Source organism: Manacus candei, unplaced genomic scaffold (assembly GCF_025592945.1).
Source record: "Manacus candei isolate 608988 ecotype Guabito, Panama unplaced genomic scaffold, ASM2559294v1 h1tg000041l, whole genome shotgun sequence".
Lineage (NCBI taxonomy): Eukaryota > Metazoa > Chordata > Aves > Passeriformes > Pipridae > Manacus > Manacus candei.
In genome coordinates, this window is record NW_026138089.1 from 10,017,564 (window position 1) to 10,033,728 (window position 16,165).

The 16,165-nt window shown below is 39.9% G+C and overlaps 1 protein-coding gene across 2 annotated transcripts in view; it reads right to left on the reverse strand.

The window, feature by feature from the left end:
- Window positions 1-16,165, reverse strand: part of SHROOM2 (shroom family member 2) — a 123,348-nt gene that overhangs the window by 32,102 nt on the left and 75,081 nt on the right. Inside the window, exons 3-5 of one of the 2 annotated variants that reach the window (XM_051794906.1) lie at window positions 14,131-14,262; window positions 6,165-8,784; window positions 4,126-4,229 (exon numbers count right to left, since the gene is read on the reverse strand). In XM_051794906.1, coding sequence (XP_051650866.1) covers window positions 4,126-4,229; window positions 6,165-8,784; window positions 14,131-14,262 — 2,856 coding nt within the window. Of the gene's footprint in view, window positions 1-4,125; window positions 4,230-6,164; window positions 8,788-14,130; window positions 14,263-16,165 lie in introns of both variants that reach the window. The other variant, XM_051794905.1, reaches the window with a different exon arrangement.

The following is a 16,165-nucleotide window of genomic DNA, read 5'->3' on the forward strand; positions in this document are numbered from 1 at the left end:
AGCAGCCTTTTGCTACGTAAAGGGGGCTACAAGAACACTGGAGAGAGACTTTTCACAAGGCTATGTAGAGATAGGACAAGGGGGTATGGCCTTAAGCTGAAGGAGGGCAGGTTTAGATTAGAAATTAGAAAGAAATTCTGTACTGTGAGAGTAGTGAGACACTGGAACAGGTTATCCAGAGAGGTCGCAGGTGTCAAAGACCAGGTTGGATGGGGCTCTGAGTACCCTGGACTAGTGGAAGGTCCCCTGCCCATGTCAGGAGGGTTGGAACCAGATGATCTCTGAAGTCCCTTCCAACCTGAACCATTCTAGGATTCTATAATTCTAAATAAAGAAGACAAGTTTAAAATAGCTGTGTAACAGAATGCCTGCAAGCAGAGTTCTGATTAACTATTTAAGCAAATGGCCTTTTTGCTACATATAAAACCCCCAACCCTTCAAGTCTTGCATTTCAGTAGCTAAGTTCCCAGTTAAGCTGATACTAACACTGTACATTGGTACTATATTAATTTGACACTACAGTGGAAAAAACAAAAAAAACCAACCAAAATACAGAATTTAAAGCTACTGGAGTTATGAAAAACTGTGTAGTTCCTAAGAATATTTCCAATCTCTAATTTATTTTCAAATGTCTATTTTACACCATCTATCATTGTAAACATGAGAAACTAATTTGTCCAAGTGTGTATTGTGGATTGTTGGGCAGTTTTTCCCCACTGCTAATTAGTCCTCATAGATATGTAGCCCTGACCCCTACAATGGTAACAAACGAGAAAAAACTAAGAGAAATAACTATCAAAACATGCATGTATATTTTATGTGGGTGTATATACATACACACAAACATCCATATATGCATGATATATATAAACACAACATAAATGGACTATTAGCCATTTGTAAATTCTTTTCCATTTGGCTCGATTCAGAAGACATAAGATCATTCATGCTCCTGTGTTGTTGAAGGTCCTCTTTCTTCCTTTCACAATAATTTGCTGCTGCACCACCTGGTTAGCAGGAAGCCTAGATATTCACCAGGTCTTGAAAATTCAGTTTCCTTATGAAGAGCCTAATAAAGAACTTGGGAATCTCTCCATAGGCTCCTGTTTCTGGCTTGTCATTTTCCTAGAATATTACACTTGGGCATTTAGGTCAACTTAGGCATTAAGAATTTATTTTGTTTTGGTTTTGTAGGGTAAAGGCTGTTCCTCTGCCTTCAAGAACTCAACTCGAAAAGGAGTAACTACTAAGGTATGAAAGAACTGAAAGAAACATTTTGCAGTGTTTAATTAGAGTTGAGTCATGCCATGGTCCTACATTTGACATGCACACGCTCTTGGACTTGACACCTACTAAATGCTGAAATACTTTCTGTGACCTGTGATCTTATATATCCTTTTTCACTTTTTGAAATTATGTAACTTTAACAGACATCACAGGGACAAATTAATAGAGGTAGAAGTCAAATGTTCTTAGAAGCTAAACAAAATCAACTACTGTAAACATCTCTACTCATAGATGGCAATCTTAAGAATTAGATCATAAAGCACGATTCTTTTGATGCAGAATGACTTTTACATGTGCATGTCATACTGCTGGAAGCCAGAGGCTACTGGTCAGTGCACACATTTTCGTCTTTTCCTTTTGAATGTCTGTGTCAGTTAAGAAATTGTGAAGACTTCTGTAACCAGTAAAAGTCATTTTACAAATGCAGAAAGAGAGACATGTTTAAAGAAGCACAGACTTTACATCTGTAAAAAGGTAAGCTTTTCTAACTAATTTGAAATAGAAAGAGTAGCATCATTAAAAGTAAAAAAGCACTAATTTTTGTTTTACAGATCAGCAGAATAGTATAATGCTTTTAAGCCATCCTAAAGTTAAGAACATACAGAAAGTCACATCAAACCTCAGTATAAAAATACTCCTCTCATGTTAGATGACTGGTGGTATCCCTGCAAGTTCATAACAAGAGTGTTTTGGTTTTTGCATGGGAGATGATAATGGCTGCTATGGACCAGTACTTCCTCTTCCTATAAAAATAATACCCTAAACTATTAAATACTGTAGTTCAGAAAAACATGTTGCAGCTCTTCTAAAAAGGGAGATGAAACAACCTGAATCCATTGGAAAGCACTCAATAACCTCAGAGAGGAAAAACAGAGCTCAAAGATGAGGGAGGTTCACAAATAATCTTCATCAACTCAACCCCTGCACATCTAACCCCCACAAATGCTGAAGGGCCGCTCCCATGTCCAGCGTGGTCACACTGGTTTTGGTAGTACAAGGGCAACCATAGCACACAGGCCTCAGTAGTACAAAGTAACAGCTGCCAGCAATTTATTCCAAACCCAGACTTTAAAGGAAAATATTAAATATGACTACAGAGAAGACCTTAAATTTGGTTACTATTCAAGTTCTAGAATATACCATGAATTAGATAGATTTTCTAGCCATTTGCAGATTGCTAGCTTCTAAAAATAGAAAACTAAATGCCTTTAGGGCAGCTCAAAAATCATAAAATCAATTCACGTCATCCTGAGTCTGGTTCCTTCTGAGCACAAGAATGCCTTGTTAAAAAAGGAACACATGGAAATGTATATTCTTTCCTATAGGGCAGCCATTTATCATCACACGGTGGTAGTTCACAACATGGGAATTAAATGCCCAAATGAGGGATTCTATTTTGTTGGCTTTTTGAAGACAGAAGGCATATCAACCCTCTGCATATCAGTGTTGAGGGAAAGACTGTGAGAGAGACCATTTTACAAAACCTCCTCTACTGCAGTAAAATGGCCAAATACTACATCTGAAACTGTATGTCAAAATACAATTTAAAAAAAAAAGTTGTTGCACCTGGTGCCCAGTCATGTGATTTTCATGGATTCTGTGATCATAAAGCAAAAATTGTGCTGCACAAACACTGCTAAAATGCTGGCGTAGGAGTATTATTCGCATGCTTTTGTGACTCGGCTTCAGCACCGGTGGAGGGAAATCATTTTACTTGTCAAGAGATGCTGCCTGCCTACAGCAGCTTGTCTGCTCCCGGCTGGTTGTGCTGCCACCTCCCCCTCCCTCCAGCCCATCGCCCTCCACACGCGTGCGCACACATTCACACCCTCCTGGGCTATTCATTTTGAAATCACTATGGGAAGTACAAAGGGCTACAAAAAAATTAGAAAAACTAGCAGATGGTCTCTTCGTCTGAGCCACAAGCAATGCAAAATTCAATCGTATAAACCCACAAATAAATACTAATTTTTTTACAAGATTTTACAGTCACGATTACAGTTTGTGTTTGCTACAGTTCATAATTTCCTCTCCCCTTGAGAGATTAATGCCACTTCCAGAATCAAGGAAAGCCCACAGAAGTTCTTTTTCCTATACTTGTGTTCTTTCTGTTACAAAACTCGGAGCTGTCAGAGCTGGTGACAGCAGTGTGTGCACAACCTCAGCTCAGCTGCCACACGCCACTCCAGCAGCCGCAGCATCAGCGATTGCTGAAATCACTGCTTACACCACAAAGGGCCAGGAGGGGGGCAACCCCCTATATGGTAGTCATTTAAAGGATTTTAACTACATTGTACATACAGCTCCCACATTTGAAAAGGGTCTGAAAACACTGTACAGTTTTAATTAAAGACAAAGTAACAGAGAAAATTGGAGCCGATCAAATGGGAAAACAAATTTTAGCGGCTTCTATTCATGTACTGTATTTTGTAAAGGCACAAGAAAAGTCCAGCTTACAGCACTACTGTGTTACAGTACCATGCTGTCTTTGCCAAGGATAATACAGGAAAATTCTTTTAGGAAACCTCAAGCCATTCCCCACAAAACCTGCAACTATTCTTTCATGCACACAAGAATCATCTACCTCTGAACAAACTGTAATATGCTCAGCACTCGACAATTTCTTCAAGCTCACACTACAGTCCCCAGAAATTTGGTCCCAACATTAATTCTATCATGCACATTGAAGTATGTGGGGAGAAGGAGTGAAACAAGGGGAAAAGGCATTGCAGAAACTCTGAAATCATCACAGCAAAACTTCCAGTTTGGGCCAGGAAAAGATCAGATCAGAGTTGTCAAAAATACATATTTTAAAGACAGAAATTAAGAAATACTCACCTTACAGTGCAGTTCCTTTCATCCAGTTTGTTGACTTTAGAGAAAATACACTCCCCATCTTCCTTTAAATCCTCTGCTTGCCTCCTTAGTTCAACTGAAACTTCCTAGAAGTGGTTTATAGTACAAGTAAGAGACCAAGTCATCGTGTTTCAGACTCTTGAAAAATCTATGATTATGGAACCTCTTATTTGTGGGTTTGCTCTGTTTGAATATACATGAAGTCAACAGCACAGCATGTTTGAAGCTTGTTTGGTTTTAAGCAGTTCAGTATGCTCTGTGACCTCTTGCACAGCACTCCCAACCTGGCTGTGCTCAGGTTACTGCTCTGCTGATCTACAGAAGAGCTGAACATTTATATAAATTTTTGCAACTTCCATTTGGCAAAGACAAAAAAATAAAAACAAAGAGGGAAAGAAGTTACAGAAGAGCTGCTCACATTTTAGAAGATGCAAGTACGCACCAGCTTTTGGATCCCCGCGCGTGTACTTTAGTTTCTCAGTAAAACACACAACATTGCTGTTCCAGAATGTTATTATCTCACTATCTTCAAACAACCCCACCCAAAGCATAGCTTTGCATTACAAACACTGAACCTACAGGAAATTTAACTGCGCATTAGCAATGGAATAATCTGAATCATATATGCAAAACAACATCTTTATTTACTTCAGTCTGTTGTAAGTATCTTCAATGCACTTACCACCATATTTTCCAGGTGCCTAAACAGGTGTCTGCTTTTTGCCCCAGGAGGCCTATACTGAACTTAAAGGCACTGACTAATAAACCAGAAATGCATACAAGGAATAGATGATATGATTTTTCTGCTGGGTAGGCAATTATTTAATAATTTAGTGAATTTAATTTTCAAAATAACTTCCAGGTGAATATTTTCAGTGGTTGGAATCTCTACCCTAATAAATTATCTGCATAATTAAGTCTGCACATAGAGTTCAAAAATAACTTTTGCAAAACTTAAAGACACAAAAAACTTACAGAAAGACAGCTCACAACTTTTAGAGATCAACATTTTTGTTTCTTCTTAAGATATTCTCATTCTACTCCATGTCTACACGCACACACAGGTGATGTGTGTATGCATGCAATGTTTTTAGCAACAGGGAAAAAAATGAGGAAAAAATAATATACACGACTGCATTGCTTCTAGTCTTTTCTTGCATAAGGCAAAGTTCAACACAAGTCGAACACACTCTGACTCCTTAGAGGTATCAGACAATCTTGTAGCAGCTTGAACAACATCTTTTAACAGAGAACTAAAGAAACTTGGTTTCTCTGTTTACTTGCAGTGCCACCTGCCAACCATTCCCTGGCCTGCTCAGTTAAAAATTAACTTAATATTTACTTGCAAGTTGAACAGACATTTGGCAACTCTCTAAGGAATAAATGTATACATCTTAAATCAAGCAAACTGACGTAAAACAAAACACTAAGAAGTTTCATTTGTTGCTGTAGTGTAGCTTTACCATTAACAGGCATATTTATAATCTCTAAACTTTATTAGACAGACGTTTTATCCTATGTAGCTTTTGCAGCAAGCAAATTTAGAAGAGGAAATCCATGGAAACTATTAGACCATTAACAAAATTGGACAAAAGTACATATTATTTCCCTTTGCAACATTTTTTCTTCATAGTTTCAGAGAACTGAAAACCTTAAAATGGGGAAGTCAACTACACCAACGAAAAAATAACTATGGGTGAAGATTGCTTTGATCCTCCTACATCTCTACTGTAAAAAAAAGGATATTATCGAATCAACCACATTGTTTTCTTCCTTCTGGCTACAACATACAAGAAATTACTTGATCCAATTGCTCTTGTGCAGTAAAATATTTGATCTTCCTCATTTTACTTATGAGAGCTACCCATAAAATTTATTCCTTTACTGACCAAAGGCAAACCCCTTATTACATTGTATTCCTAAACTGGAAATTTTCATAAAAATTCTCTTCCCCCCTCTACTCCTCTCCTGTCCCCCACCACCTTAGGCAATTTAAAGGATAATGCAAAAGACACTTGTACCTGTTTGTAGAAATCAGTGGAAGGGGATGATCTAGACCTCTCATGGGTGTATTGGGATTTCCCATGTTGTTCATGGCCTGCATCAAGGATGTTATCAGCTGAATGGTACCTTCCTGAGTTCCTTGGTTCTATTGGCTTCCGCTGCTCCTTCCATGATGCCTCATACTCTGCAAAGGTTCCCAGGCGCTGTGGCTGTGCAGATTTCACAATCCTATCAGCAGCCTTATTGCTGTGGTGAATACTATCTTTTGAAGCATGAGCAGTTTCAAGTCCAGCAGAGGCCACCCGACCCCTTCTCTCATACCACAACTCCTCTCCCTCTTGTCCATCACGAGTTTTCCACTCAGGCTGTCCCTCTGCTAGACCATGGGGAACAAGTTTCTGTGATGATTTTCTAAATGCAGGTTTACTTGTTTCTTCAAAAAATTTCCATCTGTCTGCAAATGAGCCCAGGGCTTCTTCTGGTATATCTGGACGACAATGAGCATGGCACTCATCCTCTGACATCCCCACCTCATTCATCTTCTCTGGTTCAGAGTAAGACTTCAGCTTTTGCTCTGTTGTGAACCTCTTCCTGGCTCCAATGCGAGAAACATGATGAGTGCCACTCCCTGAAGGGTTCGGTTTAGCTTGTGTAGCCTCGAAGAATCCAGACACATCTTCAGAAACCAAAGCCAATAACGAAGAGTTGTGACTACCAGTTTTCCGCTCAGGTGACCGGGGGAGATATTCAGCAGGGCTGGGCTCCAAGTCCCGACGTTTGAAGGATGTCGCCCTCAGAACCCTGGCCTGAGCTTCCTTAAGGTGATCTTTGTAGGTGCTGGTAAAGTTTGTGTCTGGGGAGGTGGTGACATTCCCTGCTGAATCTGGTTTCCAGGTCTCATTGCACTCCTCCGCTTCAGATGACCCTACTAACGTAGCAGTACTTCTACTTTTCTGCAGCTTTGCTCTTCTCATTTGGATCTCATTTCTCAGGGTTGTCGCAAAACGATCACTCCTTCGTGCCTGTTTAGACAAGTGAGTGTCAAATGGAGCCTGTCGTTCTGTTACCACTTCTGGGTTGTTGTTAGCCTGCTTTTTCCCTTCCTGAGCTAAAGAGTGCAACATTGGGGTCTTCTGAGGAGAAATCTTGCTACTCTCATCTTTACCCCACCTAAAATCTTTCTGAGCAGATCTGTTTTCAGTGGTAAGGACACAACTCTTTACATACTCCTGCTGACCAGGCCTAGTTTCACTTTCCTCAAAGCTGCTCTCACAGTTTTTCTTTTGTCCAGACTTTTCAGTATGATTGGGTTTTTTAGCTTCTTCTATTACATCCCGCTCTCTGTCCATTGGGTAATGACTACTGTTCTCACACCTTTTCAGTGAAGATTCAATAGATTGTTGAGGTAGATAGTATTTTGGGGTTTGGGCCATTGTGATAACTGCAGGATTTTCATGAGGTCCAAGCGATACATCAGTTCCCACTGCAGGTTTCCAACTGTCATCCTTGAGTTGTACTGGCTTTGAGCTTCCCTGAGCAGGATGTTTTGCCGTCACACAATAATATCGACTCTGTCCAGTGTTGTCCACCTTCTGTTCAGCAGCACTGTTCAAAGAGGCAGTGTTGAGCAGGCTGGCTTGGTTTGGACTGTAGCCATGAAAATGATCTGTAGATAACTCCTGAATGCCACTGTAGGACAGATAATGTTGCTGATCTTTAGGTGCAGCTAAGATTCTCGCACTGTGATAAAAAGTGCTCTCATCGCTGTACTGGTGCTGGTGGTGGTAAGTGTAAGCAGGCTGTGCAAACCGAACGTCGGTGCTGGACAAGGATGACTGTAGTCTGTTCACAGGTCCTGCATTACTACTGTACCTTTCACCAGTTGAAGAAAAAGTATGTTCTGAACTAAGATCAGACTTATAATTTGAGCTGCTGATCCTCCTGTCACATGCTCTGGAGAGCCGCCGCTGCTGCTCCACAGTTTCCAAGCTCCAGTCATTCCTGGGCTGAGATCGGTTCAGGGCTGTAAAGTGCTGCGTGCTGGCACCCTCTGAGTACACAGGGCCATGGGCTTTCTCATGGCCTTTGATAGCAGCAAAGCTGTCACTACGAAGAGGTGGGGGTGGGGGAGGAGGAGATGAAGACTTCTTCTTATCAGGAACATACCAGACAGGTCCAAAACTGGATCTTCCAGAGCTAGTGAGCTTGCTATCTGGGTGTTCCTCTATTCTAGGACTTTTGTTGTTCTCATATTGAATGGGAGCTGGCAAATACCCAGGTTTGTCCTCTATTCCACTGCTGTCATTCAAAAACTGGCCAGACTTGCTTCCATGCTTAGCAGTCTCCCAGTGGCCCACTTTGTATAGCATGTTCTCTGTCGAAGAAGTGTCTGCATTGGACAGAGTGTGGTCAGGGGTGCTAGAACTCGTGGAGAAAGACCCATAGGCTGAATCCCGCTTACTCTGGCTCCCTAGATGATCAATGCTACTATTAGACCTTGCAGAAGAAAGTCTTCCATACTGGGCTACTTGTGGAGTGTGGTCCCAGCTGTCCATACTTCCCAAAGAGCTGAATTGGTCAGAAGTGCGATATAGACTTGACTGATCCCACGAGTTTGAGAGGTCATGAGAAGAACAACTACTGTAGGAAATGAAAAAAAGCATCAAAATAAATAAACCAGTCAAAAAAATGTCACAAATATATAGCCACCTATTTTAATAACATTGGTTAAGATCCATCTGCACAGGAGTTAAGGACAAACAATCTAATAAAACTGAAAGTTTGAACATAAAGTCAGGGCTTCAACTTTATACTCTGTTTCAATGCTTGAAACCTTAGTAACTAACTCAACTTCCCTATGTAAGTTCACTAGTAAGTAATATGCATTTATCTTCTTGAAGGTTTCCTTCTCCCTCTGCAACATGTTGATTTTGCTGACTTTGCTTTTAAAAAGTATAGTTTGAGCTCCATTAGCTCCCTCTTTCCCAGGACAAACACCAACTTATTTTCCAGCTTATTTTCCAGGCACCCCGATTCTTCCAGCTATTAATGTACTTCCCTCTTCATCTCTGCAAATGTCACTCTAAATGTCTTCAGCCCATAAAGTTATTCCCTTGTTAAAAAGTTATTCCCATAAAGTTAAATCCAAATCTGCCTGTTCATTTGACATTCTAACTTTTAAGCAGAGGTTCACTAAATACATTTGTCTCAACCACCACCACTCCAGTTGTGAGCCTGCATATGCACCTTATCAGTGTGGTTTCAAACTAATCTCAGGTGGACACCCTTACAACAATGTCATTCAATTCCACCCAGTTCCACAACATCGACAGGAAAACTTCAGGAGAAGATGCTAGAGCAACATAAACTCTGCATGGCCAACCTTATACTTCTGACCTTCCTTCAAGAACCCTTACTGCCACCAGTTTCTCCCTGCTACTCTTTCATCTATAGAAACATCATCTTTGACACTGTATTTTCTCTGGGTCTTTTACCAAGGACACTATTCCAAAATCTTGCTGCTTCTCATACTTTCCTACCCAACAAGTTTTCCATTTTCTTTCATTTCTTTTCTCTCTCACAGCATCCATCTCCCATCAACCCAACACATTGATGCTGAGACAACCGTCTTCCCAATTATTCTCATCACATCTCCCTGTTTGAACTTCAGTGGCAGCTCCTCCTGCTTTTATGTACCAAATTCAAATTCTCGCCCTTGCATGCAAAGCCCCTTGGTCAAAATTCCCAGAATTATTCTACTTCCCTACAGCTATAATTACATGAAGCATCCATCAAATTCTGTGCAGTAAAGAAGTCTGTGAAAGCTAGCAATGAAATTAGATTAGTCCACATAAAAAATACAGAGTTATATAGATATTTTCTTCTGTCAAAAATATTGCAAAGGTCAACTCAACAGTTCTTTGGAATTCAGTACTAACAGGAGAATTGCTTTCCCCCTCTATTACTACAGCCTTTTAAATTTTTTTTTAATATAATGTGGTCAAACCCAATATATATGAAATAAGAGAAGATATACTTTATGCTTATATTCTAAAAGCATTTTATTAACAAAATACACTAGCATTGGCCTCCTCTTGCAGGGTTTTTTGTTTTTTCCTTAATTTATTTTCAGCATTTAAAACATCTAGCTGAATCCTTGAAAAGGTCTTAAATGTCATCTTAGGTTGATACAGTATTTCATGCAAAAAGTATCTTGGTCATTACTAGGATTTCCTTTGCCAATGAATAATGCAAGCCAGATATTACTAAGAATTGTTGATATTTTTCCACCTTCTTCAGCACTAAGGAGATTATAGAACTGTTAAAGTTGAAAAAGACCCTTAGGATCATAAAATACAACCAGGTACTTGGCATTGATTAAAATAAAGATAACACTTGTGCAGGAAAGACTCAATTTACAAATTACGGGTCTCATGTAAATCTGCTGGTATCACATGTGCAGCAGAGATCATCAGCATAATAGGTCAAAGCCCTGCTAGAAAATGCCTAATGGAAATCCAGCAGATGCAACAAATACTTTAAAGGAAGGACAGGCGGATTTCTGATGGCATGTTACTGCAAAGCATGTCCTCCTGCAGGGCAATCCTCCTATGAATCCTGACATGGAAGTCAAAAAGCCAATTCTCTGCCTGAGCCTGGTATCCCAGGATACCCTTCTCTCAACAGCTTTTTTAGAGTGGATTCACAAGAGCATTGTGGATTCACACTGCTGGTCGAAGTTTGGCAAGTGAAATCCAGAAATAATCTACAAACACCATCCTTGGCCACTTTGGCCAATAAGCATCCCTCCCAACCCAGGGCATGAGTTTCTGCTTCTGGGTCCTTACAGCAGTAACAACATCTCAGTAAATTAGACCACATTCAACTGCATGGGATTAACAAATCAGATGTACCTGACCCCAACTGCCCCAAAACCTTCTCAAAGCATACTTGCCTCACAGCCACACCAGTAAGGCAAGAACGAAGTAAAATAGGTTGTTGGCTGCAACTGCACAGCCAAGGGCACCGAAAAAACAAAGCCTGTAGGGTCCTCTATTATAGTATATCCTACTGGAAGAAAATGCAGGGTTTAAACTTTCAACAACTTATGAGAGTTCATAAACACACCTTCCAGAAAAATGCACTTGGCCTTAGTTTAGGATAGGCCTGTTTAGTCTTAGTTTAGTCTGTGTCCCTGTCATTAAGGTATGACCTCTGTGAAAAAGACAAAAGACTCACAGAGGGAAATGAAGACACCAAAAGCGTTACAAGTTTTATCTCTCTAGCCTTGCATGAGAGGCACTTAGACCTAGCCTAGTGCTCCCAAGATAGCTTACAGTTTTTGAATTAAAGTCACATGATAAAAACCCCCCACATATAATGCTGGATGTGGAGAGCTGGGCTCCAGAACTACCCTCTCTCCTATATACAGGCTCCTCTGGTTTGTCTGTCTTCCTCTAACTTCACACACCTTCTCCAAGGTTCAAATTCATCAGGCTGCCAAAAAAATCCAAACCACCAAAACCAACCAATCAACAACAAAAAAACCCTCAAACTCAAACCAAATCAAATTGCCTACTTAAACCTCACACCTAGCTAGATAGTGAGGACAAACTTCAGGGGGCTGTTTTGGCCAGCTGTGCCCCACTCCATCAACACAAAAAATCCAGGTATATCCAGCTTGGAAGAGAGCGAAAGCATCTCTCCCCCTAAATGAACTCTCCATGTTTTACAAGTGATTTAGCGAATTTTCACACTCACTGAGAAAATGCAGGCAGGTACATTCAGAGGAGATTTTAGGCTGTGAATACCAGTCTCAGATGTTTAGCTCAAGGAAGGACACGAACTTCCAGAAACAGCCCAGGGGTGGGATGCTTGCTTAGAAATATTCCCTCCTCAGGCTATTTCCATTATCTCCTTGCATACTGATGCTTTCAGCTACTGATAGCTGTGCCTCCTGATCAGCTCCGTGCTTCTCTGTTTTGTGAATTGTACTTTGAAAGTGGGGAATCCCTGATGCTGCTCACCTCTTTCTGCAGATCAGCAAGCCCAAACCACCCCGCCTCTGCAAGTCTGATCCTCAAAATACCCAATTCCTTGGGCTGCCACTCTAGGAATGCTGGGCCCCCCTCAAGCAGCCGCAGTCTGAAACCAGCTCTGCCACTGAACTGTCTTGGACAACAGACACCAGGGCTGACAAATCTCCCAAACACATCGCCTTTCAAGTGGGCAGCACAGGCAGCCAAGGGGTTCAGGATAGCAGTGACCTGGGAACCCTGCTATTATACTGTGCTAAAGCCACTAAATCTTTGGTCAGCATCTGAGAAAAAATGAGAAAGAATTTGCCCTTTTTATTAATATTCATATCTACCAGCAATTGCTGCTATTTCTGATATGTGAGGGGAGAGGATTGCTCTATTCCTACCCCCCTCTCTTCTTTTACACACACAATTTCCTGACCAAACCTTATTTCAAACTGGCCTTGAACCAATCTTTTTTTTCTTTTCCAAGTACTGGGGCACACCTGGCTCCTATCAAATCACACCTTGAGACACGTGTCTTGTAGTATTTTACTTTCACAAGGACAACCATCAGGAAGAGCAGGAAGAATATACTGATTTACAGCTCAGTTAGAAGACTCATTAATAGTAGCTATAGCTATAGCAATGCAATGAGGAACACAACAGAAGTTTTTAGAAGTTTCTGAATTTTGTTTCTATGTAAAAAGACTTCTACTGTCTTCAAATCTATAAATCTAAATCAACCCATCTACATGATATTTAAATACAAACTTTAAATCAATGTAAGCCAGCAGCAACTATAATCGAGGATTTGCTAAAACTTCTGCTAATAAAGTATTAGAAAAAACATTTAAAAACATTTCTGCCTAATGTTAACATTGATACTTTTTTCAGGGGCAGACAGTAAGTGATTTTAAAAATAGTAAGAAGCTTCCAAAGGAAACAATGTAAAAACAACCCTAAAAATGTAAATAATGTTCTTTTATTTTGACCACCACAATAAATTAGCATCAAGAAGTAATGATGGAGAATGTACAGCAGTCAACACAGAAAACAGAAGTCTACTTCCCAAACTGGGATTGTAAACCAGACTCATTTTCTGTAATGCTCGATGTAACTATGCCGCAGTGGGAACCGAGAAGGAAAAAGTAACAAAAAAAAAACCCAACAAAAAACCAACCAAATAAAAACCCCACAACACCCCCCCACACACACATACAACCAACAACAAAAAAATCCTTGTGAAATGCTAAAGAATGTCATCTAAGAGTAGGAAATAAACAAGAACCTGTAACCAGGAACAAACAGACATGACCTAAAGGTTTACAGTTTCACAGCTCAATCTGCATGGGTGCTAGCCTTTCTCCCTTAGTGTTGAATGAGACCTAACAAATATTAAGGTGCTTTAAACAGGGACTGAAAATCATTGGTCTTATTACCTGTCTACACAAGCAAGATCGCAGGTGTAGGGAAGATCAGATTACAGAAAGACAGTTTAACTAATAAAACCAATAATATCTTAAAGTCCAACAATAAAAGATTCCACACCGTCCCTTTAGAAAAAGCCCTTTTAATTGTCTGAAACAGTATTTATCAATTTCTTCTTTCCTCTTTCACTTTATGAATGTTAATTTTGATAGTTTCTTTGCCTTAGGATTTTACCAGTAGACACTGAAAGGAAATGCAGAACAAGAAACAGAACGTTTTGATTGCCCTTAAAGATAATTTCTTACCTTTCAATCATATGCACGTATCACATACTGATTCTGAAATCCACTCATCCATACATCAAACTTCCCAACTCCCCCTTTAAGCACTAAAAGCACAGGCAATACTAAAGAACTACAATACAACAATTCTGCATTTGTTGTTTTTAAAAAAAAAAACCACTCAACGACATGACCAACATTACTACTGTGTCATTGTTAGAGCTTAATGTGTGTTACTTTAGGCAGAGACTCACCTTGCATGATAGTGGGAGTGCCAGGTGGCGCAGGCATTAGACGAGGAAAGGTGTGACGTGGCTGTCTCAGGCTGACTTTCCGTAAATTTGGTTGCGTGCCAGGAGTGTGGCCTGCAGGCTAGGTCATTTCTCCTGAAAACAAGAGAGGTAGAGTGTACTAGTCTAATGCAAACAGTTCAATAAGGTGATATGCAGCAAAAAATCTACCAGGCTGGTAGTAAAAGATTTCACAGATAGGACAGAAGCATAATGACTTTAAACGACAGCAAAACTTTCTGCATGCATGCCAGTTTGAAAAGACATCGCCATTTATTTTAAATGCTTGAGATGCACTGAAATGCCAAGACTTTCCAAGGTCTGTGCTTGGGTAATTTCTTTGGTGAGCTTTTTTTATTCCCTTTTTTTGGTTTGTTTGCTTTTAATTTATTTTTTTTTTTATTAGGGGTGGGGTGGGCGGGTGTTTTTCACAAAGTACAAAGACAGATAAATAAATTTTAAAGTACTTGACACATAACCAGAGCTTGAATAGTTAAAGCTAATACTGAGACTTAGGACTTGTTTACAACTTGACAACAGTAGGGCTTTGGTAAGGTTTTACTGTAGGTAGGTGTATATGGGAAAAGCTGGAAAGAAAAGAGTTAATGACAGGAAGGATTAAAGCCATCTACATTGTTTCATACAAGTTAGTAATAGTGATATAACTAATCATTTTAACTCCAGCCAAGTTCTGCTTCAGCTCTTGAAATGTTTCGTACCCCAGATATGCAGGGGGGTTTTGTTTGGTTTGGGGTTTTCTGGATTTGTTTTTTTAAAGAATACATCTCAAAAACAGTTCAGCAAATCATGTAAGTTCCACAAATATTTACTTGGATATCATCTCCAAGCATACACGGTCTGAAGAGATCCCTTCTAAGAAGTACAACAGTAAGTTGTTAGAGCTTTGCACCTTAAAAACTGTTCTGCAAAACTGTTCCATGCTCCATACTCCTCTACCACTTCCTGCCACTCAGGAATTAGTAACAACAGCTTGCACTTCCTTCCAAGGACTTGCTCTTTGTAACACCTCTCAGCACTCATGAAATAAGTGCATTCTTTCCCCCCCCCAAGGTTAAATAGGCCTCCTGGTGGAATCCAGCTACTTCTGTTTTAGTGAGCAGATGCCAAGTACAGGCCATTTGTCTGGACCCTGTCATTCACCTGGGAATGAAGCAGGAACTTCTTTGAAGGTAATTCATCCTGCTCTTCTCCTTGTCTCATCCTGGAGGAAGTGTAATTTAAAATTTAGATGAGGTATAAGGTTTGACAAATCCCATCCTTCCAAGTCAGAGTCTGAAATAAAGGCTTATAGGACCTTAGTTCTTGAGATTTTTTTAATGCACTTATGTATTCACAAAATTTATTACTTCAAGGTTAAGTCATTTGTCTGAGTTACAGGAGTAATTTGCTACACTGAGAAAGTGTTCCCTATTTTCAATTTGAACTTTAAACATAGTTCTATTTTTTTAACTCATTCCCCCTTTTTATAAATTTGGGTTATCAGACAGCCACTGGATTTAGAGACCAAAACTAAAAGCTCCCTGTAAACCCAATATCTTCAAAACAGGTCAAATCTGAGAACATGGCTTTTCACAGTACATTCATGAAGATCTGAAGAAATTAATGATGAATTGCCTTTCCAAACTTTGCATGCAGGATTACAAAAGGAGAATAATAATTCTACAGGGAAACTGTAATTTCACTGTCACTAAAAAAAGAAGTAATTGTTTCCATAAACAAAAGCCTACTCTTCACAGCATGACAAAAGAGAAAACAGTGAAGCAGAGTATCACCACGTTGTCCATTCTTGACAGGACATGTTATTCAGAGAGGAGAGAAGCCCCAGTACTCTTAGTGCAAACAAATGCAAAAGATTATGCTCAGCCATGCGATGATGGGCTCCAGAAGGTCCTTGTGTCCTACAAGCCTGTGTGCAGGTATGGAAAACAAATCATTCCACTGTTCAGCTGCACAGAACATTGAATGTTTTTCCCCCCAC